Source organism: Dromiciops gliroides, chromosome 3 (assembly GCF_019393635.1).
Source record: "Dromiciops gliroides isolate mDroGli1 chromosome 3, mDroGli1.pri, whole genome shotgun sequence".
In the NCBI taxonomy this organism is placed as follows: domain Eukaryota; kingdom Metazoa; phylum Chordata; class Mammalia; order Microbiotheria; family Microbiotheriidae; genus Dromiciops; species Dromiciops gliroides.
The window spans coordinates 433,579,283-433,606,451 of NC_057863.1; the positions used below are offsets into that span (position 1 = coordinate 433,579,283).

The window sequence follows — 27,169 nt, forward strand, 5'->3', positions numbered from 1 at the left end:
AAGGAGATAAAAGATATGTTTAGATAATCCTTTAGGCAAACTACCTTCAGTCATTCCATATGCCTAATCCATTTGTAGTGAGTGCCCCCTTATTATCATTAATTTGTTCAAAAGTTGCCTCCATTTTTTTGTGTGTTCTCCAGTTTATTCATTATTGAAATGCATCATTCCTCAAATAAATGATATACTTCTTGAGGGGAGGAACTACATCTTTTGCTTCTTTTTTATTCCCTTTCTACCATGTAGGGAAGATCTGAATTCAAATCTGGCCTCAGAGATTTTCTAGTTGTGTGATCCTAGGAAGGTCACTTAACCTCTGATTGCCTTAGTTTCCTCAACTATTAAATGGGGATAATAAATACACCTACCTTGCAGGGTTGTTGTGAAGATCAAATGAGATATATGTAAAGTGCTTAGCATAGTGCACATAGCAGGCTTTTTTTTTTTCATTTAGTGAGGCAATTGGGGTTAAGTGACTTGACCAGGGTCACATAGCTAGTAAGTGTTAAGTGCCTGAGGCCAGATGTGAACTCAGGTACTCCTGACTCCAGGGCCGGTGCTCCATCCACTGTGCCACCTAGCTGCCCCAGCAGGCTTTTAATAAATACTGTTCCGTTATTATTCATTGCCCAGCCACATGGTTATGAATCAATTAAAGGAATAATTGAAGCAGATAAAACGAATGCTTCTGAAAACACAAACAATGTGACTTTGGCTCTGACACAACTGGAGATGAGGAAGGCAGTTGAGCTCCTTATTTGGGATTATGTAGATGGTTGTTTGAATTTTAAATTCCCAGCAGTTGTACTGTCATCATGTAACTCAACTGGCACACAGGCCTTCTTCCCTTTTTGTAGTATATGTGATCAGCAAATGTTGTGTATAAGCTGAATTTTGGTCAATTGAATTCTGTGTTCCTCTTCTGTAAAATGAGGGGATAGGACAAGATGATTTCCAAGGTTTCTTCCAGCTCTGACTCTATGATCCCATCTTAATTGCGATGGCTGCTTTTTTTTCTAGATTTTTTATTTTAGTATATTGGTTACTCTTAAATAGAGGGGTGTGTAGTGTAATGGAAATAATCATCTAATTTCATGTAGAAATTTGCTTCAAAATTTGCAAAATGCTATCCGTGTTATCTCATTTGAGCTTCCCAACAACTCTGGGAGGTAGGCACTACAAGTAGGATTATATCCAATTTACAGAGGTTAAATGATTTGTCTGGGGTCACTTAGAGATTAAGGTAGCATTTGAACCTGTATCCCTAACTCCAGGCCCAGCAACCTCTTTACTAGGCCAGGCTGCCTCTCCATAGTTAATTAAGTGTCCCTAAGTGAGCTACAACTCTTAGTTTCATTCTCCCAGTCTACAGAGTCTGGACAAGATGACTTCTAAGGTTCCTTGCAATGCTAACTTAACATTCCAAAGTCAAAATCAACTGTTTTAATGCCAATTAAAAACCAAAAAGAAATGTGAGGTGAGGAGGAAGAAACAGGTAGGACTTAAAAATAACTTTGGTTTCATTTTTACTTACAGAGTGGAAAATGGGTACAACTCCAGCTGGCTGAATCTTGTCCCAACCTTCTGGAAATTGGCAGCAGCCAAGATGAGACCAAGAAGCTACTTGAGGATCATGAACTCCTCCTGGCCAAACTCAAGGTAAGGGGTGGGAATAATGGCTGACTATCAAAGAAGAATAGAGAGAGTTAGGATTTAAACATATGGTTCCTCCATTAACTCCTTTGCTTGGCTCTCCCCTTCCACTTCCAAGTCATAGTGTTACAGATCATTATTTTAATGTGGCCTCAGAAAAGGAGGCCAAGAAATGCTAAGGTTGGCTTACTAGCAAACTCCAGGCTTCAGAAAACAAGTAAAATGATATTTTCAACCTTTATAGAAATAATGTGATAGAAAATATGGAGCTATATAACACTTTCACTGTGGAGAAATAGGTAATTATTTTCTGGTAGCATCAGTAAAAATATTCTATTATTTTTTTCATCTCAAGCATTACTGTCAGGTCACTTAAGACAACAAGATGACAACCTAAAAACTACAACAGACCTAAAATGCATCATGGGAAACAGTGTCTGCTTTGCTAGGGAATTTCAGAGTTTTTATTTGTTTTCATGTTTTATAGAAAATATCTGATGATTTTTCTAGCATTAGATGCAAGTGGAAAATTAATAAAGTATTTAATAAAGTCTAGCCTACTTTTCTAGTATATTTATTTTTAATTTTGTTGTGGTTATTTTTGTAAGGATTTAAAACAACAACTAAAGATAGTTTAAATATTCTAAAAGTGATGGTAATGCTCAAGAAATGAAAATCTTTCTTAAAAGCAGAAAGGCTTAAAATGTGGATTTAAGAGACTTGGTGGCTATAATATACTCTTATTTTTCCTTCAAGTTTCTCTTCCTTGCAGATTTGGTCTAGGAAGTTCTAGTTGCAGTAATAGTTGCAAGGAATACTTAACTGTCCACATTTTTTTTTTTTTTGGTGGGGCAATGAGGGTTAAGTGACTTGCGCAGGGTCACATAGCTAGTAAATATCAAGTGTCTGAGGCCGGATTTGAACTCAGGTCCTGAATCCAAGGCTGGTGTTTTATCCACTGTGCCACCCAGCTGCCCCCAACTTTCCACATTCAAAAGTGAAGATAGGGGCAGCTAGGTGGCACAGTGAAAGAGCACCGGCCCTGGATTCAGGAGGACATGAGTTCAAATCTGGTCTCAGACTCTTGACACTTACTAGCTGTGTGACCCTGGGCAAGTCACTTAACCCCTATTGCCTCACCAAAAAAAAAAAAAAGTGAAGATGATGTACATTTGAATAGCTGTATCTGGCATAAGACAAGAGCAAACAAAAATAGGTTTCTTATCATCCAAGGGTGGGATTAATTCAGGAAAGGATGGCCAACCCTCCCCCCAACCTCCATCCTTCTAGTTGAAGTCCTTGCCTTTCAACTAGGAATGTGCTCATAAATGTTTAAAAATCAGCTCTCTGGGGGATTTTTTTTTTTTAATCCACAACATACTTAAAAGTTGAATCTGCATTATTAACATTTTCTCCATGACTTTCTTAGGTCTAGAAATCAACAAATAATAATAATAATAAGCCCCAATTTATAGTATTTTCAAAGCATTTCCAATCATTTCCTTACTCTGAAAAGTTAACAATCAGCACTTCCCAGTATAAGTTGGCTCTAGTATACCCCTGCAGATTTGAATCCAGAAATGTCTCTTGACCATTCTGGTTTCAGCATTCCTGGTGTGTGCATGCACACACACACACCCTTAAGACTTCTTTCCATTTAAGATACAACATTGCACTAGGGGGTAGGTACTGGGTTTATGCCATTTCAAATGCTATTGTGATGTAGAAAGAGCACAGGACTCAGCTAATGGAGGAGTGCTCAACATTGTTGGTCCCCAGCTCCTCCCGCAGTGAGGGCATTGGACTGGTTTAGGCAGATCAAAGCCTGAACTTAATTGGTACTGTCCAGGTGTTCATGGCCTCAGGCCCGAGACTGTGTCTGTGGCCACAAGCCTTTGAAAGGGGTGGGAGGCATATAGCCTGAGGCTTCTCTCTTTCATTCTTGTAGCATGAAGACATTTCTGGATCATAGCAATGAAGAACCAAAGTTGAAATGTCAGAGGTCACTAGACAACCCCAGGCCAAAAACCTCATCAACAGGATTTCCTGACCAGCATCCTTATCCCTTGGCTTCAGAACTTTCCATTAGCACTTTCTCCCAGTTCCCAACCTCATCTCACTCTCCCTCTGCCTCTTCCTTCCACTTCTATCAACTGGTACATCCCAGGAAAGGAGCACTTTATCTCATCATGGAAAAGATCGGGGACTTCAGTCTAAATGATCTATAATTTTCCTTTGAACTCTGGAATTCTATGATCATGATCCCCATGGCAAGAGCAGGGTTGTGGGGAAAATAAGGTGTCTGGCAAAGTTTTTAATTAGGCCATTACACTGATAAGAGCAAGGTTATGGACATCTAAGGGAAGAGGGCTCAGGGAAGGCCCTTGAGGGGCACCCAACAGTTACTGGGCTCCCACTGGATGACACTCTTTCAAAGGAGACTGAAAAGGAGCATTCAAACAGGTAGAAGGAGTATCAGAAGAGATTAGGGTCATGAAAACCTAAAGAAAAAATATCAAGGAGAAAAAAATCAATTGAAGGAAGGAAACGTCAAACCTTTATTAAGCACCTACTAGGTGGCACAGTGGATAGAGTGCTGGGCTTGGAGTCAGGAAGACTCATCTTCCTGGGTTCAAATCTGGCCCCAGACACTTACTAGCTGTTTGACTCTGGGCAAGGCACTTAAACCCCGTTTGCTTCAGTTTCCTCATCTACAAAATGAGCTAGAGAGGGATATTGTAAATCACTCCAGTATCACCTCCAAGAAAACCCCAAATGGGGTCATGAAGAGTCAGATACACCTGAATACAACAATAATTATATTCCTGCTACAAATAATATCTCATTTGATCCTTACAGCAACCCTAGGGGGTAGTTATTATCCTAATTTTACAGTTGAGGAAACTGAGGCTGACAGATGTTAAATAACTGCCTCAGAGTCACACAGCCAGTAATTGTCTGAGGTGACATTGAAACTCAGACCTTCCTGATTCCAGGCCCAGGGCTCCACCCACCTGCCTCCTTGACTGCGTTAAAATCTATAGAGAGCTCAAGGATAAGGATTAAGAAAAGACAATCGCAATTTGTATTTAAGGGGTATCTTGTGCAAGGAACACCAGATGGGCCAGTGTAGCTAGGTTATAGAATGTGTAGAAGAGAGGAATATATAAGAAAGCAAGAAAAGTAGAAGAGGGCTAGGTTGTTCAAATGCCAAGGAGAATATATTTGAACCCAGAGGTAGAAGGAAAGACTGGCATTGAATAGAGGGTCAGATTTGTGCTTCAGGAAAATCAATGTGGCAAATGAGTGGAGGGAGAGTATATAGGAGTGGGTAGAGACTGGAGGTGGGTGTGGGAAGGCAAACAATTAGAAGGATATTGCAGCAATTCTGGGGAAAGAAAGGTGATAAGAGCTTGAACTAAGGTGTTGGCTGTAGGAGTGGGGACAAGGGGACAGATATGAAAGATATGGGGGTAGACACCTCAAGATTTCACAATAGGTTAGTTAAATATGTGGGGTAAATGAGAGCAAGTAGTTCAGAATGAAGAAGTGGCAAGTCTGACTGACTGGGAGATGGTAATATCCTCATTAGTAATGGAGAAGTTTGGAAGAGGGAAGGGCTTGGAGAGAAAGATAATGAGTTCTTTTGTGGACACAATTGAGCTTGAGATGACTATGGGGCATCTGGTTTAAGATTTCAAATAGGTACTTGGTAATGTGGGACTGGAGTTCAGGATAGACTAGGGCTAAATATAGGTATTTGAAAGTCATCTGTAGAGAGATGATAATTGTACCCATAAGAGATGATGATAGCAACAAGCAAGAAAATATAGAAGAGAAGAGGGTTGAGAACAGAACGTTGGGGGACATGCATGGTTAATGGGAATGCCATAGATGAAGATTCAGCAAGGAAAATGATAGAATGCCTTTTGATTTGGCACTCAAAAGATGACTGGTAACTGAAGAGAAAAGTTGAATGTTGAGTTCAGAAGTCCTACTGCTAAAGGTTTAGATGGGCCACATGGAGCCCACCTTATTCTCGAATGCAGCCAGAACTGTAATATAATGGAATTTGGAAATATTTTACAAATTAAATAAAAGTACAATGAAAACATAAATAATATTGATATGTGACTTTCTAAATCAACAAGTTGCCCCCAGGGATCTTTACGTAGAGAGGTTGTTGCTATTTGAGTGTGACATCCCTGATTAAGAAGCTAGTGAAAAGAGAGGAATGGAATATAGATAGATTTTTCAGGGAGCTTAGTAGAGAAGAACAAAAAGGATGGTAGTCATTAGGAATAGTAGGCTCATTTGAAGGTTGTTGGGAGTTTTTTGTTTGTTCTTTTGTTTTGAGTATGGGGAAGACCCACATGTCCTTTTGGGCAAGAGGGAAAGGAACCAGTATATAGGGAGAGATTGAACATAATGATTCCTTGATGACATCTTTTGCTTCTGTCCTTAGGAGTTTCTCATCCTTTTTTTTTTTTTTTTTTTTTTTTTTTGCGGGGCAATGGGGGTTAAGTGACTTGCCCAGGGTCACACAGTTAGTAAATGTCAAGTGTCTGAGGCCGGATTTGAACTCAGGTACTCCTGAATCCAGGGCTGGTGCTTTATCCACTGCGCCACCTAGCCATCCCGGAGTTTCTCATTCTTTATTAAAATTCTACAAACTTCTTACAATCATCATAAGCGTCTCCACTGTCCTTTGTATGACATTCATTTTCAGTTCTTCAGAGGCCACTGTTTTCCATATCTTGTTGTCATAATGGCTATAATCAGCAATACAAAGAAATCCTATTGGACAAACTCATTAAGTGCCTTCTATGAAGTGAGCACTATGCTAGGTACTGCAGGAGACACAAAGAAAAGATATGATGTCACCCTCAAAGAACTTAAAAATCTATTGGGGAGGGAGGAGCTAAAATATAGCATACACAAACAAATATGATACAAAATGCAAAATAAGTGCATAAACTAGCTGCCACATGAGGATTGAGGAGCAATAGGTTATGTCTTACTGAGGGAATTAGGCAAGGTTTCGTGTAGGAGGTGGCATTGAGTTGGGTCTTAAAAGATGGGCAGGATTTCAGAAAGTGGAGAGAGAGAGAGACAGAGAGACAGAGACAGAGACAGAGAAATGGATGGAAGGGGTGAGGAAAGAAGGAGACAGAGAGAACAATTGAATGTTGAGGTCAGAAGTCACACTGCTAAGGATTTAGAAGGTCCACATGGAACCCACAATACTCCTGAGTGCCACCAGAACCAGATTTAAATGGATTAAAATTTAGATTAAAGTGGATTTAATCCAGATTAAAATCCATCTATATTCCAGAGAGGGGGGGGGGGAAGAGAGAGAGAGTGAAGAGAGAGAGAGAGAGAGAGGAAGTGAGAGAGAAGAGAGAGTGAGGAGAGAGACAGAGAAGGAGAGGAGAGAGAGGAAAAAGAAAGAGAGAGAGAAAGAGAGACAGAGAGACAGAGAGAGGAGGACATTCAGGAACGGTGAGAAAAAAAGTGTGGACACAGGAAAGAGTTGTGTGTGTACAGGGGAAATAATCTAGTTTAATCAGTGAGCAGAGTATGTGAAAACTATTAAAGAAATAATATTTAACACTCCCACTTATTTGCACATTCAAGTTAACAAACATTCATTAAGCAGCTATTATATGCCATACCCTGTGCTAGGTGGAAATGATACAAATGTGATAGAAAATAGTCTTTGTCTTCCAGAAACTTACCATTCATTCATTCTTCAGTCTGATAAGGAATATAAGATTCATACAAATTAGTATAATAGAAAATGGAATTAATAAGCACAAAAGAAAGGCCCCAACAGAATGCTTTGAGAAAACAGCAGGAAAGGACTCCTTGAAGTGGGGTGAAAGGAGGGGAGAGGAAAGCCCAGGGAAATGAGACATCTGAGTTGGACCTAGAAAGAAGGAAAGGATTTCAACCAGGTGACCATCAACAGGGGAGAGGAGTCTCTTCCAGGCTCAAGGATGGGGATCAAAAAAAGGCAGAGGCAGTGTGCCTGGAGTACAGGGTACATGAAGTCTACAGTGTCTCATAATGTTGTAAAGGCGATTGGAATCAGAGTGAAGTTCCTAAATACAAGGGATTTCTTTTTATTCAGTAGGTAATGAGGGCCATTGAAAATTTTTAAACTGGAAAATATTATCAGTTATGGATATTTTAGGAAGAGTCCTTTGGTAATGGTGTCGGTCAATCAATAAACATTTATTAAGTGACTACTGTATGCCTGGCACTGAGCTAAATGCTAGAGGTACAAAGAAAGGCAAAAGACAGTCCCTGCCCTCAAAGAGCTTATATTCTAATGGGTAAAGACAACACATAAAAAGAAGTTGAAAAGGAATGGGAAAGGTGCCCCAAAACATGATGAAGTCCAGAGGAATGAGACCAGTGGGAAATGATGAGATGGCTGTCCTGGGTGTCCTCCTTTAATGGAAGATCTGGAAAGAACTCTCCGCTGTCTACCCTCCCCCTTTTTCAGTTGGGGATAGGGATGGGCAGCAGGAGATATTGAGGAAGTGTGTTTCACTATGATTTTGTTGATTAGATGCTTGTGATGATTTGGAGGGGGCGGGGGACAAAAAAGATGAGGAGAGACTGAGGCTGGATCACTATATAATTTTTTTTTGGTAACTATATAATTTCAATTTAGCCTAAGTACAAAAAAAATACCTTAGGCTGGAGTTGGAAAAGTATAATGACTAATGGTCAGTTTGCCTCTGATTTCAATGGGGCATTGAAATCCTGCTTGTTTCAGTCTTTCCATTTGAAAAATGATGATAATAAAAATGGCCCTTCACAGGAATAGTATAAGGATAAATGTGAGAGTGTCATACTTTTCAAAAGTAAAAGTAAAAGTATAGTTATTGTGCCGATAGTAAATCTCTCTGAAATCTCAATGTTAAGTTTGGCAGGAAAGCCATTAAGAAATTTTAAAGAAACCCAAATACAAATAAAAATATAAACTAAGAGAAAAAAAACACCCTGAAAACCTTTGAATTCACTGGTAGAGAGAACTGGCTGCTAAGGAAACACCCTCTCCCCATGCAGGTCATCATCACTTTCTCTGTAAATTATCACTCTAGAGAGTTGCCTAGAACACTGAGAGGTGAAGCAATTGGCCCAGAGTCAGTCTATATCAGAGGCAGAACTTGAATCCAGGCCTTTCTCCTGGCCTCAAGGCCTGTTCCCTATCTACCTCATCACACTATCTCCACACTTAAATTATTCTTGATGGAAAAGAAGAAATTAGGGAAAGAAGATGAGAAGATATAAACAAAGTAAAGACTGCCTACAGTCAACAAAGAACAACTGAGAATTTGAGGAAGAACCGATACATATGTCATCTGCACGGCATTTAGCATCGTGCCTGACACATAGTAGGTGTTTAATCAGTCCTTATTCCCTTTGGTCTATAGATTCCACCTAGACAGACTCATTATTTATGTGGGGGGGGGGGGAAAGGACACTATTTTTTGATGATTTATTTAATTTTTAAATTTCCCCCCCAATTCTATATAAAAACAAATTTTAACATTTGTTTTTTAAAATTTTGCGTTCCAAATTCTCTCCCTCTCCCCTCATTGAGAAGGCAAGCGATTTGATATAGGTTATGCATGTGCAATCATGTTTATGATTACACCTATATGTATGAAACATATTTCCTATATGTATGAAATACATTTCCATATTACTGATGTGAAAGAAAACACATGCCAAAAAAATAATAAAATAAAATAAAGACATTAAGAAAAAGTATGCTTTTATCTGCATTCAGACTCCTTCAGTTTTTTCTCTGGAGATGGATCATAAGTCCTTTGAAATCACATGACACCATTTCAAACAACAAAAACTGAAATCAAAATACCATCAAGTCGTTTCATTTCAACAAGCATTTATTAAAAGCTCATTATATTCAAAGCACTATATACTAGTCCATGGGGATACAAGGGCACTGGAAATACTGTCTACCCTCAAGACATTTACAATCCACTAACTTCGAGGTGTTCTTTAATTTCCGGAGAGTATTATTTTCTTGAATATTTCATGTTGTTAGGGTGGCAAAGATCTGGAGAGGGAAGGGACTTTAGAGATTATCCAGTCATATTCTCTCCTTTTACAAATAAAGAAAACAGGACCAGAGAGGTAATTTGTCCAAAGTCATACAGGTAACAAGTGACATGTATTGTTGTTATCCAATGAAATCATGAAGATTAGAGCAGAGGAGAACTATCAGTCTGCATAGCCCCATTGTTGTCCTTAGAAGCCCCCAAGATGCTTTGCAAAATATACTCATGTTACTCATCTTGTATTGCCAACATTTATATTGTGGTTCTTTGGTTCTCACCAGGTCTCTGGCACAATAAGGGTTTATTTTAGTCCCTTTGATATTGATTTAGCTTGGAATGTACTATAAATAGACTAAATATGCTAACAGCAAGCTAAGTGACCTAAGATTCTTTGATTTTTAAGTACCCTGATAAAAGTTGCCAATTATAAAGAAAGACATTCTTGGTGTAGCTGATCTGAGGTCTTTTACAGAGGACTATATATGAACAGTACAACGCTACATGTTTTTTAAATTATATCTTTGCATATATTAAAGGATCTTTTTGGCTGGGTTTAGCTCTAATATGATAAAACCTTTTGCAATGGTGTTAGGGGAACTAGAATAATACTCATTCACTAGTTTTATAAGACCAAAAGTTTTGACTTATAGATTATTATAATGGGACATGATTTGACTTGCTATCTATCAGAATGGGGGGAATGAGGATTGGGGTTGGGGTGAGGTAGGAGGAGAAGATAGGGGAACTCTTGGAGAGGTGGATAAAATAAGGAATAGGAAGGTAAGGGGAAAAGATAAAGTAATAGGAAAAGGGTAAAAAGAGACTAAGAAAATAGTGAGTACAAATAAGATGGAGGGAAATTCGAAAATAGTAATTCTAACTTTGAATGTGAATGGGATGTTTATAGCAATTCTCTTTGTGGCAGCAACAAACTGGAAATTACAGGGATGCCCATCAACTGGGGAATGACTGAACAAGTTGTGGTGTATGGTTGTGATGGAATACTATTGTGGTATAAGAAATGATGAGCTCAATGATCTTAGAAAGGTATGGAAAGACTTGCATGAGATGGTGAAGAGCAAAGTGAGCAGGACCAAGACAACATTATATACAATAATAGTAATATTGTTTTAAGAATGACTTTGAGCAACTAAGTTATTTTGACTATTAGAAATACACAAATTAAAAATAAAGGACATAGGAAGAAAAGAAATAAACTGTATTTTAAGGTTTTGGTTGGGGAAAATGTCACCTTATTTCTCACTGATTATTCCAGAAGTACTTTTCAGGATAAAACACAAGAGCAAAAGGGGAGATGGGCAGCTAGGTGATAGTCAATAGAGTGCTGGGCCAAGAGTCAGAAAGATTTATCTTCCTGAGTTCAAATCTGGCCTCAGCCACTTACTAGCTCTGGGACCCTGCAGAAGTCACTTGACCTGTTTGCCTCGGTTTCCTCGTCTATAAAATGAGCTGGAGAAGGAAATGTCAAATCATTCTATTATATTTGCCAAGAAAACCCTCAATAGGGTTATGAAGAGTTGGATACAACTGAAACAACAAAAAGTGGATGAATATGTAGCCCATGACGGTCCCAAGTGTGAATTGTGGCAGTACCAGGCCAGTGAGAATCACAACTTAACCACAAAAAGAGCTTTCATTGAATTAGAATAAGCTCTCCTTTCTACCAGCAGTGACTGAGAGGTGATTCTGAGAATAGCAGCCTGTGGGTTACTTTTCCTGCATCTATCCTATCGACTGCAAATATTCTTCACCTTTTTTTCTGTCTTGGATCCCTCTGGAAGTCTGGTGAAGCCTGTTAACCCTTCTCACAACACTGTTTAAATGCATAAAATAAAACAAAAGGGGTAATAAAAGAAACTACTTACATTGAAATAATTATCAAAACATTTTTTAAAAAAACAAGATTAATAACCCCAGAAAACAACTTATTAGGCTATTTTCTTTATTTAGGTTTTAAGGGTTCTTAACCTTATTTTATGTAATGAACTGCTTTAGCAGTCTGATGAAGCCTCAGAACAAATAAGTAGGATTTCAAAGGAAACCAGAAGATAGTGAAAATAAAGGTATAATTTTCCCTACCTTGGACCTCAGGTTAAGAACCCATAATTTGAAAGGTCCCTGGGAATGCAACTGAGAAAGTCTCCTTGTTCTCTAGGAAGCCATCACAAATAAGAGGGTTCTGCAAATCTGTGGATAATATCCAGTTAAACAGATGCTGATGGTTCTGCTGGCTGGCTTCAGACAGTGGCTACCATGATAGGAGACAGTGAGAAAGACCCCTTTATTCACTCTGTTTTTCTGTACAGTCCTTTGCAAATCCCCTCTCCTAGAAAACCTCATGGGAATGGAAAGTCATGGTCACTTTCAACTTCTCTCCCGGGTCTTTGAAAATAGATGATGAGAAAATGCCCATACCCTTTCACCCAGGGCATAGGCCTTATGGATGTCAAATATGGAAGGAAAGTTTGTTGCACATGGAAATATTCATAGCAGCCCTTTTTGTGTTAGTAGAGTGCTAGGAGAGTAGATGTCCATTGCTTGAAGAATGGCAAACAAATCAGGTTACATGAATGGCAGATGACTCTGCTGGCTGCCAAAGCCAACAGAACAGGTGAAATATTTGGCCAGGAATTGTACCTTGGCAATCAATCAAGGCAATAACAAGCTTTTGTTAAGGGCTTACTATGTGCCAGCACCCATGCTAAGAGGGGATGCAAAAGAGGGGATGGGAGAAACAGTCCTTTCCGACATGGGGCTTACATTCTAGTTGAGGGAATGTGAAAAATGAGTGCATACAAGATTCATACAGAGTAGATGGAAAGTATGTCTACAGATGCAGCATTTCAAGTAGAGTATTTAAGGAGAAAGGATAATTCCTATTGCCATTGGTTTGATGACATCATAGACATGTTGCTTTTGAATAGAATTTAGCAATGGTGAGAAAAACTAATCCAAGTCAGCGGTGGGAGGAAAAGGGCATAGTGGGAGCTATGTGGATCATTTGGAGTTTTACCCTTTGTTAGGCACTTTCCCCAGGGTATGAAGTCAATTAGTCTGAATGTGGAGTCTGAGGATGGTAATTCAGATATAGCCGAGGCGGCATGTCTGTGAAGACTAGCTCAGACACCACCTGGCTTCCAAAGGACTGTGTTTCAGAGCCCCAAGCCTTTCATTTATGGTCCGGGAGTGCAGTAAGGGTGGAGAGTGACTACACTGGCAGGAAGTCAGGTTCTTAAGGGAAGGCTAATAATAAGTAGGAAAATTAATGGGTCTAAGCTTTTATTTCCTCAGTCCACCCTGTGAGAGAGGTGCTACCGAGCAATGAAATAGCCAAAAGGCAGGCAGCAAGAGAAGGGGGAGAATGAGAATCTCGAATAATCCTCCAGTGTGTTAGTGGGCTTCTGAGTGATTAAGGATTTGCTGTAGCTCTGAGAACAAAATATTCACGGGTGACTCAAAGGGCAGTGTTGAGACACACAGTGGGTGTAAGGAGGCTGTAGCATATTTATGACTAATGATGACTTTTGAACAAGAATTAGTGTAAGAAAAAAAGCCATTCAGGAAACATATGAATACAAAATACAGGAAGGATAGTGAGAATGAGAAAGAAAAGATGGGCAGCCTAAAAAATGCACCCAGTCAGGCAATAAATATTTATTAAGCCCTACTATGTGTCAGGCACTGTGCTAAGCATTTACAAATGTTATCTCATTTGATCAAAGGAAAGCAAAAGATATGGAGGTGAAGAATGCATCAATATTGCACATCAGGGTGATTAGAAGGATGGAACTGTCCTCAGAGCTAATAAGGAAGTTTTGAAGAGGGGTGGGTTTGGGCAGAATAATTTAATAAGATCTCAATCTGTCCTAGCCCACCCACCTGTGCCCATTCATCCTGAGCCATTCACTCTGTCCCACCCCACAGGACAAGAAGGCAGGTGGGGCTCTTACCAGTCACTAAATCCACAGTGCAGAGCTTGCCCTCTGAGGCAAGTCTGGCATAGCCACAAGGTGATCTGGGGAGCAGGGGATGGGAGTGGTAGGGTGTAAAATTTTCCCAGGGGCACATGTGCAGCTGCCACTGTGGTAACCTGGTAATTAAGTTATAAATGCTCAGAGAGGTCAATGCCTGACTCAGAAGTGAGGAGACTGATTACTTGTACAGGCCAGAGACGGCAGAAGAATGGGGAGGGGTGGGGGGAATAAGAGTAAGGGTAGTTTGGTTGGAGAGAAGACCAGTAATTAGTTATTTGGGGGAAAGTGAGATTCAACCTATATTCCCCCATCCCTTTTATAGGTTGAACATAAACAATTTCTTTGGGGTCAGACCATGGCTTCCTTGGGGAGCCACTTTGGAGACCACTAACCTAGAGAATTGTATCAGATCGAGAGAGGTAAAGAAAAAAGTTATAGAGATAAAATACCCCCAAAGGAATCTCTTTGCCTTCCATGCTACTGGATTTCATTTGTAGTATTAAGCAGATAGAATTTTGTTGTTATTGTTTAAAATCCACATTTTATAAATAGCTAGGTGGTGCTGTGCTGGGCCTGGAATAAGAAAGACCTGAGTTCAAATATCTCAGAAACTCACTAACTGTGTGACCTTGAGCAAGTCACTTAACCTGTTTGCCTCAGTTTCTCCATTTGTAAAATGGGGAATGCTAACAATAATAGTACCTACCTCTCAGGGTTGTTGTGAGCATCAAATGAAATAATATTTATAAAGTGCTTAGCATGGTGCCTGACTCTTAAATGTCTGTTCACTTCCCTCTCTTGAATTCTGTAGAGTACGGGAGGGAGATCACAAAAGACAACATGGGTATCAGGTATTTGAGCAGCCAGGCTAAATGTTTTTGCCCCTGGGACTTCTGGATGAACTTTCCCACCTTATCCTCTGTCAAGATGTACTTTTCTACAGTCCACACTTGGTCTCAGAACCTGATAAAGTATTTTCTTCTTTTTTTTTCAAGTTTCTTCATATTTTGGTATTTTCTTTATTCTCCTTAAAATTATTAATGTATTTAAAAGTTTTATTTGGAAAGAAGAAGAGCAAAAATCTCTGAACGTTATATAATTATAATGGCCAAACTTGGTGAGAGAAATTATTATATTAATAAACAATTATTAAATTGGGATCAAGGCTTTTCTCCTCAGTTTCCTCCTTAAGGCTCAGTTCTTGTTAAAGTCAGTCTCTGAAAGACATGACTGATTAATGAGCTTACTCTTACCCCTCAAGGAACAGGCTCTTCAGTTTTACATGGGACCACACCCAACTAAGAGACCTAATTTCTGTTTAGAGTATAAACAGAATCTAGTCTGGGCCAGTTGGGAATAGGGGGTGGGAGGAGAGCCCCAGTTCTTGAACCCCTCCCTTAGAGTTTAGGGGGACCCACCTCATGAAGAAGAAAACCAAACAGAGTGGTCTGGATCAAAATGGATTCCCCTGTCCAGATTGCTAAAGATGGCTGAATCTCATGATCAAGCTTTATTCTCAGAAGGAGCTGAGGACTTTTAGCCCACCTCCTCATTAAATGTCCTCTAATCAGGGTTTATTTTCACTTATGGGGCATTCCCTTACAGAAGGGATTTAAGATTGTTAAGAGACTCTAATGGGCATCTTTGGTTACTGAGAGAAACCACTGACCATCAGTTTATTGATTGCCAGCTAGCCTAATTAATAAATTGACTATTAATTACCCAGAAACTCTGTCTCTTGGGGTTTTTCGTTCGTCACACTGGCCATGAAGAGATGTTGAGCAAATACATTTCTTCCACTTCTTTGCAGAGATAGGGGACATGTATGGAATATTGCATATAATATCAGATGTTATATTGGTTGCTTTTACTTAACTGTTCTTTATTTCTTGTTTTTTTTTTAAATTCTTTGTTACAAAGGATGGTGCTTTTTTGAGGGGGAGGTGTAGGAAGGATATATTCAGAAGTGAAAGTGAAAAATGAAACCAAAAGATATCAATAAAATATTTCTAAAATAAGTTTTATTGATTCCTTTCTTAATATCAGACATTTCTGGAATTGTCTCTCTTCCCTTACTTTAAAATTAAGCCCTCTCTTATAACAAAGAAAAAAGAGTTTAACAAAAACTATGACAATGTATATAGCATTCTATCCTAGTAGTTCCCTACCTTCTTGTAATAATGAATGAGATATAGTTCATTATCTATTCTTTGGGATTACCATTGTTTTGTTTTGTTTTGTTTTGTTTTAGACACTCAGAATATGGCTTCCTTTCTACTATACAACAATATTCCATTATTCTGATACACTCTCAGTTTGGTCAACCATTCTCTAGTAAATGGGCATGCATTTCATTTTCAGATCTTTGCTCTATTACAAAAAGAATTGGCATTTTTTTCAATTTATTTGTTTGTTTTTATAAAGATTTATTATCTCTTTTCAGGCCTCTGAGTTTTTGGTTTACCATTGGTACTGATAAGAGTTCCAAAGTCTTTCAAACTGCTTTTTCTTTATAATGTTTTCAATATTTAAATTTTTCTTCTAATTTATGTTTGCTTTACTTTGCATTAGTTTATAGAGGTCTTTCCAGTTCTCTCATTTCTTCATTTCTTGTGATGCAGTAAAATTCCATTATGTTGGGGGCAGCTAGGTGGCACAGCGGATAAAGCACGGGCCCTGGATTCAGGAGGACCTGGGTTCAAATCGGACTCAGACACTTGACACTTACTATCTGTGTGACCCTGGGCACACAGTGACTTCACTTAACCCTTATTGCTCCTCCCCCCCAAAAAAAACCCCACCAAAAAACCTGAAAGAAAAAAAATGCTTGTTAGTTGATTCTGTATTTAACAGAAAAATGAAATTAAAAAGATTTTTTTTTAAATTCCATTATGTTCACACACCATATTTAGCCCTTCTTTAATAGGTAGGCACTCCTATAGTTTCCCATTTTTGACTACTAAGAAAAGAGCTACTATAAGTATTTTTGTACATATAGTTCCTTTTCATCTATATTTGATCTCTTTGGGGTTATATACCTAGCAGTGGAATTGTTCTTCAAAACTAATAAGGAAGTTTTGAAGAGGGGTAGGTTTGGACAGAATATGCCCAAAGGATATGAGGATATGTAGAGTTAAATCACTTTGGGGCATAGTTCCAAGTTGCCTTCCAAGATGGCTGGACCAATTCACACCTCCACCAACAGTACATTTAATGTGCATGTGTTTCCTGAATCCCTGCTCACATTTGTCATTTTCCTCTTCTGTTTTCTTTGCCAATCTGGTGGGTGTGAGGTAGAGCCTCAGAGCTGAGAACATTGGTCTTTTCCAAAAGCTCAGCATTTGCTTTGTTTCCACAAATATATGAACCGCAACAGGGAAAATACAGCTGCTGACATTGCAAATCCCTTCCTTCCCCTTCTGTCCAAATCACCTGGGCTAGCTTTGTGTCAGTCTCTCTCTTAGCACATGCCTAAAGGTCAGGGAACTGAATACTGAGCTTCTCTTTACCTTGTTTGAAAATGGGATGCTGTGGCTATTCTAAACTGGACTTAGGTAGGGGTGGGAGGGATCGATCTTGGGAGGGAGGTGGGTAGGGGAAAAGTAATGAGAGTGGAGTCTTTTATTCTTTTTTGTCTGGGATTCTTTTTCACTTACAACTGTCCTTCCTCTAGATACCCAATGCCCAGAAATTTGGCTGCCCAGGAACCTTTATTTTAACCTAATTGAGTTTGCTCAAATCTCTCCATTTCCTCTTCCTCTCCCTGTATGGAAAACTATCTCTCCTCAGCGTTGACTACAGGCCTCCCTGGTTCCCTTTAAAGTCTCAACTAAAATCCCATCTTTACAGGAAGCCTCCCCCAACCCCTCCTCATTCCAGGCCTTCCCTTTGGTACTAACTTCCTATTTGTCTTGCTTGTGACTCGTTATTTATATATTTGTTTGTATGTTGTCTCCCTCGTTAGATTGTGAGCTTTTTGTGGGCAGGGACTGTCTTTTGTCTCTTTTTGTCTCACCAGTGTTTAGCAGAGTGCTGGGCACATAGTAGGTGCCTAATAAATGTATGATGATTGATTGATCAAATGCATCTGTCTCGGGGGCACTTCCTTCAGGGCCCAGTTCCCAACCTAATACTTGTCTTCCAACTCAGTAACTGTTAATAAGAATAATAATGTCATGTGTGGTACAGTGGAAGTGAGTTGTCAATGTGGAATCAGAGAATCTGGTTCCAAATCTTGGCTCTGATATTTCCTGTGTGATCTTGGGCAAAGAAATTCACTCCTTTGGGCCTGTTTCTTATCTGCAAGATGAATGGGTAGAGTTACACGCTCTCCAAGACCAAGTCTAAGTCTGGTAGCGAGGTCGATGTGAATATTAATGCAATATTGCAGGAGTGGTTAGGAAGACTGGGATTTGAATCCTGTCTTAAAGGCATACTAGGTGATCCTGGGCAAGTTATATAATTTCTTCTGTTGTCAGAAAACAGGGATGATAATAGTACCTACCTCAAAGGGTTCTTGTGAGCATCTTGTTATAACATATAATATGTGTAAAGTGCTTGACAAACTTTAAAGTACTATATAAATGCTACCTATTATAATTATGATTATAAACCCTTTGATTGTATATTGCATGACAGAAATCCCTTCCCTCACAACAATGGCTGGTTGCTTTGGTTTTTCAAGTATCATTATCCCACTTTCCCAAAAGGGAGAATGCTCTCAAAGTGACTTATCCAGGCTCACAAATTTAGTAAAATTTCATAGTCTGGACTTGAGCCTAGGTCTTCTGACTCCAATGTTCTTTCCACATTGTACATTGCCTCAGACTTTGATGGTAAGAATGTTATCCTTCTCAGGGATTCATTTTAATAGGCCTCATAGGAACTCATGCTTTAATTAGACCAAACCAATGCCTTTTCAATTGTGGGAAATTTTGGGCACTATGGTAATGTGAGTGTGGGAAAGGAGACACAGTAACTTCAAGATATTTGGGACTGGTCTAGCCTTCTAGCCAGTTATCTCACATCAGACAGTGGCTTTTTGGAGTCACAGTTATCCCCATTAACTTGAGAAATAAATGGTGGCTTCTTTGGAGCTACAAGCCCACAAAATCAGCCATTCAGAACACCATTTTTACACTAGAAATCACCTCAAAAACTGTTCCCTGCTTTAATACGATTAGATAAACAGTCTGTCCCTGATCAAAATCGACACTGTCCTCCATTTTCAGACTTCACAATAAAGCAATATTGCTCCAAATTCCTTCATTAAAGTTGAATATCATTCTAATGAATAACATAGGTATAAAATCATAAGTCCAGAAACTACTTTAACTCTCTTCTCTCAGGTTTCATCTGAATGTCATGGAGGACATTTAGTCTAACTCCATTTTACAGATGAGAAAATTGAGATTCCCAGAGGGGAACTAGCTGATCCAGGGTCACACAGCTCGGTAGTAAGACTAGAGCTGAGAAAGTCTTAGAGAAAAAGGAACTACCAAAATAATACTTTCATTCTCCTCCTAACCCTGATTCCAACTTTCCAGACTTCATCAACACCATGTGGAAGATACCTATGGGTATCTTCCCTTCCCTTCCTTTCCCCACTTCTTACCACTGTTGTGTGTTGTTTTCTCCCATTAGAATGTAAGCTTTTTGAGAGCAGGAATTACCCTTTTTTTTTTAAATGGCAGAAGGGAGGATAATAATAGTGTCCCCAGTACTTAGTACTGTACCTAGCCCATAGTAATAAATACTTATAACCTCTGTTATAATGCTCCTCATGGTTTAATTATACAATTCAATCATCAAAGATTATGAGTTTGAATTCTGGCTTTGCTACTTCATTTTCTTTTCTTTTCTTTTTCTTTTTCTTTTTTTTGCAGGGCAATGAGAGTTAAGTGACTTGCCCAGGGTCATACAGCTAGTAAGTGTCAAGTGTCTGAGACTGGATTTGAACTCAGTTCCTCCTGGTGCTTTATCCACTTCACCACCTAGCTGCCCTGCTACTTCCTTTCTGTATGACCTTGACCAAGTCACTTCTCTTTGGGCCTTAATTATTTGATTTGTAAAATGAAGGGCATTAGACAAGGATGATTTCAAAGGTCCCTTTCAGCTTGAAAGCCCAAGAAATAATTTTGTTGCAATGGTTATTCTAATGGTGACAAGGAATGTGGAAAAAACTATTCTTTTTGACAAATTATTTCTAGGAGCAAATGTGGCTGTTAAGGGGATTCACAAAGCACAATTACTATAGGTCATTAGACAGGGAAAGAAAGTATTTTCTTCAAATTATTTTTTGTTGTCATTCATTTTAATGGAATTTGATTTAAACTATAATTTCTTTGAAACAAATAAATTATATTCAACATTTGGAAATGGTTGGAAAAAGAAAAACCAACATGAATCTGATTTAAAAGGACTAAAGGTAAAAACCAGTAAAAAAAAGTTCTACAAAATGGCAAATGATCTAGTTAAGAGCTCTTGAAACATTATTGTATATTTCATTAATGACTTGAGATGTAATTAATTTGTTGAGCATCATTCATTCATTGCTCCACTATTACTCAGTGGGGTTTCTAATGGATATGGTGCTTAATAAGGATAATTACATGAAAAGCAGAAAGTAATTTAGATTTTAACAATAGCTTCAGAGGTTCCATTAAAATGCCCTTTATTAATTTTGTCTAATGTTAGTTAACTGATGATTAAGGTTTGTTTACTTTGGTAGTTGGGGGAAGAATACATAAACCAGGGAGTGGCTCTGCTTTTTGTCATCCCAAGCCTTTATCCATTCTTAGAGAGCTGAATCTAATTTAACAAATTTTTTAAATAATTGCTCACTTTATAAATATTTCATTCATGACGTTTTTTTTTCTTTGTGATTCCTCTATGGTCTTTTACTAGATCTGTGTAAATTACCAAGGGGAGATGAGGGGATGTGAAGTGGAGATTGTTGAGAGGCTGGGAATGTAAATGTTATTCTAAAATAGACTCTTTAACAACTTGAGTGTTCCACACATCTGAGTATTCATTTATTACTGGTGTACTTTTCTTCCCCTCTCCCTTTTTTGCTTTGAGAAGAGAAAAGCCTAGGTGCATATATTTAGGATTGGAAAGAACCCCAAATGTCATCTAGTCATTTTATAGAGAAGGAAAGTGAGGTCCAAAGTGGTTACGTGACTTGCTACTTGGTTAAATGACAGAGTTGGCATTCAAACCTAGGTCCTCTGACTCTCCATCTAACAGTGTAATTCTATGGTATCACACTGACTCTCCTATAACTAGTCTTGTGGTAAATTAGGCAAATGCCTAAGTCTGTGGGATGGAACCTTGCTTTTAATAACTAAACAGCTTCCTAGGAAAAAGTGATGTATAATGAATCAGATCAGAAAGACAAAATACTATTTAAGAATTTATTTATTCTGTATAATGCTTTTCTTTCAAGATAGAAAAGCTTTTTACATTAATAATATAATAGCTGAACCTCATGAAACTCTTCTGGGGGTGGGAAGTAGATGAAGAGGAATAGATCAGTGTTCCTTAGTATCATTGTGTCCTCAGGATCCCATCCTGACCAATTCTTTAGCTACTATGAAGGGATAAAAGGAAGTTATCCCCATGAAATTCCAGGGTCCACTTTAGCCACCTCTACCATGTTTACACTGCCATAATTATCTGGGGAAATAAGACTTCAAACATGGTTTTGAATACGTTTTTCAGAAAGCATATTTATTCATTCAACAAGTACTTGCTTATTGGTTTATAGAGTGTATGAAACTGAGGAAGATTCAAAGATAATATTAAAGTTTTATGCTGAAAGGGCTAGAAGAATGGTGGTACCAGAGGGAATTTCAAAAGAGGGGCCATACTAATTGACATGTTAAGTTTGAGATCATGGCAGGATATTTAAGCAGAAATGTGCTGTAGTCAAGTAGAGATATATAGGAAAAAGTCAGTGTTGGCAACAGAATCTTAGTAATCTGAATAGAAAAAGGCTTGTTGCAATGAGAGGAAAAATGTCCAGCACAGAGTATAAATAGACCAAGGATTCACTGTATCAGCAGGGTACTACAGATGCTACTATTTGCAGATTGCTGATCACACTCCTGGACTACTCCAGGGACTCTTCAGGGAGTTCTATAGGTCCACCAAAGAAATTGACCTGACAATTCACATAATAAAAACCAAATGGATGAAGAATTCCTCTTACCCAGATTGAGATTCATTTGAATGGGCAGCCCCTTGAGTTAGTCCTTTGGTAAATATTTCTTGGATAGACACTAGACAATAAGTGAGGCCTTAAATTTAATAGGAGGAAAAGAGGGAACTAGATAGTGTTTGGATAATTGCACAACCCAGCTGAACAAGAGAATATCTCATCCAAACTTGGTGAGGATGCTGAAAAAAAAGAGAAAAGAATCGGGAGTCCTTTTCTACTCGGGGAGTTTACAATCCAGTTGCAATGGAAAGACATACACAAAAAACCATACATGAAATAGAGAAATAATAATTTCCACTTCAAACAGGTAGTAAAAGAGGGGCTGGATTGGAATTTAGGAGAGCTGATCTGAATGTTCTGGTTCTGCCATATACTTAGCCAAGTGGACTCGGGTCAAGGATCTCTGGGTCGCATCTGTAAAAAAGTGTGGGTAAGATGGTAAAAGGTCTTCTAGCTGAGATTCTGTATGTTCTATTTGGCTCCAGAGGGCAGAACGAATGGCAGAAGGCAAACTGAAGCTTGAAGGTTGAATAAAACAGATTAGAGCTATCCAAAAATGGAATGGGTTGCCTGTTGGTAGCAGGTTTTTCTTCATTGGAGCCCAGAGGGATGACTACGTGCCTGATGTTTTTGAACCAGATGGCCCTTCCAACTCTGGATTTCTCTGTGATACTGAGGCTTAATGTGAAGGTTCATGTGAAGTGATTTGCAAATTGAGTCAGAGAGATAATGGCAGAAAGGAAGAGAAAGGAACACACATTTATTAAGTGCCTATTATATGCCAGCCTCTATGTTAAATGCTTTACACACTTTATCTTATTTGATCCTTACTACAACCAATGAGATGGGTGACATTATTATTCCCATTTTATAGTTGAGGAAATGGAGGCATAGAGAGGTTTAGTGACTTGCCAAGGGTCACACAGCTAGTAGATATCTGATTTGCACAGATTTGAACTCAGGTTTTATTCCCGGCATAAGGTTTTGTTGCACCACCGTGATGTCTTCCAACATTCTGTTCATCTGAGTTCTCTTTGCATTTACACTGTGATTTGGACACGTGGAAGAAACAGAAAACAATTTTTCCAGGCATGGAAACAGAATCATAGATTTTGAAGTGAAAGAGAAATTAGCTAGTCCAACCTCTTCCTTTTACAGTTGGGTAAACTGAAGCCATGCTTCCCCCCTCCCCTCCAGGTGGAGATGCAGTAGATTGCACAGATAGTTATACAATTTGTACCTAGAATCTCTGACTCCAAATCCAGAGAAAAACTCTTAGGAATACCTACCCTTATCATGTGGTTCATATGAACTCTGTGGTAAGATGTTAGTGGGATACCTGTATACATTTATTGTTAAGACTGGTACAAATGCCTCCTAATGCTCTGGCTTTCATCAACCTTTAGGGAGCTGTCAGTCATTTTGCATTCAATTATAAATGCTCAGAGTCCCCACCAGTCAAACACACAATGGCATTCTTGATATGCCTCCAGGGCTCTGTTCTCTATCTTACAAAAGGCACCAGGATTCTAAGGGAAAAGCAGAGAAATATAAACAAACCAAGTGGTACAGCCTTAACTTCCTTAAATAACAAAAGCCACCATTAATAATCTGAGCCACAAACCTGTAGATTGTTTCTAATTACTTTATTTACTTCATTTCGTGGAGCAGACGTTGGAGACTCATTTATATGCAAATACCCCAAGAAGAGGAAATTTAGGAAAACACATTTTAAAAGTAATGTTGCTAGGCTTTTTTTTTTTTGCATTAGAAATCTGTTTTAAATACAATCTTTTATCTGCCCCATACAAAAGCAATCTCATTTGAACAATAGTTATTTTGCAGAAAATTAGGTAAGAAAAACTAATCTGTTACTATCTGTTTCAGAGTTATTTACATTTAATTACAGAGGGACTGTTGAAACACTGAAAGGTTAGGGTCCTTCTGGCATTTCCATCATGAAACTGATTTCATGGTGATTTACAATATGGTTGTGGTTTGGAAAGTGATAATAAAATTCACATGTTTTAGGCTCCAGATTGAAAATCTCAATGGAAGGCTAGGATAAACCCACATTCTTTTACTTCAGTTTAACTCTTTATATTCATTATTTCTTAAACTATTGACCTTTCAACTTGACAAAGGGATGGACTCATGGCAGTTTGCTGAAGAATTAGAGGCAGACAGTCTAGTTTGTAGGGCAGGACCCACTCACTTCAAATAGAATAGATGGAAGAACTACTTACTGACTGTGTCAGAGATGTACTCTACCAATGAAGTCCTTTGGGATTTTTTACAGCCTCTTCATGGAACTGGAGAGCTAGAAGGAACCTTAGTGATCATCTAGTCATAAAATCATAGATTTAGAGCTAGAAGAGACCTTAGAAAATTCCTTCATTTTTACAGATGAAGAAACTGAGCCATGAGGAGGTTAAGTAACTGGCTCAGGGTGCTACAACTAGTAATTGTGTGAGGTAGAATTGAACTCAGGTCTTCTTGATTCCAACTCTGGTGCTCTATCCACCAGTCAATGCCCCATATTTTATAGATAAGGAAATGAAGTGCCTTGCCAAAGGCCATATAGTTAGTCAACAAACATTTATTAAATACCTATGTGCTAAGCAGCCAGGTGGCACAGAGGATAGAGCGCCAAGTAAGGAAGGAAGACTCGTTTTTCTTGAGTTCAAATCTGGCCTCATATACTTACTAGCTGTGGGACCCTGGGCAAGTCATAAACCTGTTTGCCTCAATTTCCTCAACTGTAAAATGGGCTGAAAAAGGACATGGCAAATCACTCCAATATCTTTGAGAAGAAAACCCTAAATGGAGACCCTCAGGCTTGAATGCAGGTCTACTGATCCTAAATCCATTGTACCATATTACCCCCTTGATTGCTTGGATCCATGGCTCCCATTTCAAATAGCAAGTCAGGCCAGGAACATTGTCTTTATCATTTATGGGCCAATACAAATTCCAAGGTGCTCTTTTGTCTACATCAAGAAAGTAATGGGTAAAATAAGTATTTTCTTCACAGTAGTTTAGCTCTCAAAGCTCTTTAACAGTATAGAAAGAGAGGCTGAGTCAAAGGAATTGTTTCCTATCTCTGTGTATTCAAATTTAGGGCAGAAAAGAACCTTTCTGTCAGACTCTGGATTTTGAGTAACAGTCATAACTATGCCTTAGATTTATTTATTTTTTGTTTGTTTGTTTGTTTGTTTTGTGGGGCAATGAGGGTTAAGTGACTTGCCCAGGGTCACACAGCTAATAAGTGTTAGGTGTCTGAGGTCGGATTTGAACTCAGGTACTCCTGAATCCAGGACCGGTGCTTTATCCACTATGCCACCTAGCTGCCCCCCTATGCCTTAGATTTATAAAGCACCTTTATACTTTATTCTTAGGAGCACACATATTAGGGTTTTTAGGATAGACACTCTATCCACTGGGCCACCTAGCTGCCCCACAGTTACCTCACACCTTATCAGGTAGGTGCTATTATTATCTCTATTTGAAGAGGAAGAAACTGAGGCTGATTGAGTTTAATAGACTTGGCCAGGGTCATACAACATATCTGAATCAGGATTCAGACTCAGTTCTTCTTGACTCCAACTCCAATGCCATATCTAGTATGCTACTTAGGTAGGTGGCGCAGTAGATGGAGCACTGGCCCTGAAGTTGAGAGGACCTGAGTTCAAATCTCACCACAGAAACTTACTAGCTGTGTGACCCTGGGCAAGTCACTTAACCTCAATTGACTTAAACATTCAGGGCCATCTTCAATCATCCTGATAATATATCTTGCTACTGGACCCAGATGGCTCTGAAGGAGAAAGTGAGGCTAGTAACTTTGCACAGCCCTTCCTCACTTAAATCCAGTTTACTGCAAATCATGACATCTGTCACAGTCCTCTTTGAGAATAAAGGACAAACAACAACAACAAACAACAACAACTGTCTCAAAAAGTAGTAGCAATATCACTCTGAAAGCTTCACTTCACTTAACTCTCACACTCAATTACTTATAGGTTGATTGGAAGTGGCTGGTAGCACTCCACAACTGAGAGGACCTTAAAGTATTTGAGTTCAGAGCTACCTCAGAAAGATTAAATGAGTTGCTACATGGTTTCAGGTTGGAGGCACCCTCCATTCCCCAGCCACTTGGGGGGAGGCCAGGGACATTCACAGGCTGACCCAGTAATCAACATGATGGATGACAGTGGCATAAGATTATAGATTCTCAAAAGCCTAGCGTGGGTAGACCCCTCAATGTCAGGAAAGTTTCAGGCAAGATAGGCAACATATTTACTCTTTTAGAAAATTGCTGTTCAGCTATTCAGGGAATCATTTAACACTTCAGTGAGGAAGAAATCCATAATGCCTGGGATACTTTGCATCTGGTAGTTTGAGGTAGTAGAAAGTCCATAAAATGAGCTACCTTAAAAAGCAGCAATATTCAGACCGAAGTGAGCAAAGTGAAATGCATTGCTCATGTGTCCTGGTAACAACCAGTATTTACTGCCCTTTTCAGATAGGAAGGGGAGACAATGTGCCCATTTGCATTCCTTTTAAATGACCGGCTTGGTTATGTTGTCCAGTGTATCTATCATTCAGGTCCTTTTCTAACATGCTTTACTAAGTTTGATGACTTGGTGGGAGACGGAAGCTTCACTTGAGGCTGTTCACAGGATCCTGACAAACACTTCGGAGACCTAGAGACAAGACATTGTCCTTGGAACATCCTACCTCGAATACAAAATGAAGTCTGCTTACAAAATAAATTGGCTTATTAAGATAGTGAATATCCTCATTTATGCTGTTTTATGCCCCATGGTTTTTATTTAAACATATTGTTGCTGCCACCATCAATTGATTTAAGTGTTGTATTGGGTGATTTTCTTTTACTTGCACCCTAGGCTTCTACAACCTAAGAGCATATTGAGGGGAAAAAGATCAGAAAAATCTAATTACTGAAAAAATTCAAATGAAAAGAAGTAGCTTTTCCATTTTCTATTGGAAAAGTGATGGCAATAATGATCTCTTGAACTCTAAGTTGTAACCATATTTTCTTGGATATTTTGGTTCATTTGACTCTTTCAAATTTGAAAATGGAGTCAGTGGCATTAAGGTGGGATCAGGACTGCCTTATAGTCAGGAGTGGTAGGAGTATGTGTGTGTGTGTGTGTGTGTGTGTGTGTGTGTGTGTG

The 27,169-nt window shown here is 38.9% G+C and overlaps 1 protein-coding gene across 1 annotated transcript in view; it reads left to right on the top strand.

Moving 5' to 3' along the window:
- CCDC141 (coiled-coil domain containing 141) overlaps positions 1-27,169 on the top strand; it is a 254,579-nt gene that overhangs the window by 5,057 nt on the left and 222,353 nt on the right. The window contains exon 3 of the mRNA XM_043990782.1: positions 1,537-1,659. Within this exon, the coding sequence (XP_043846717.1) occupies positions 1,537-1,659 (123 nt within the window). The remainder of the gene's footprint in view (positions 1-1,536; positions 1,660-27,169) is intronic.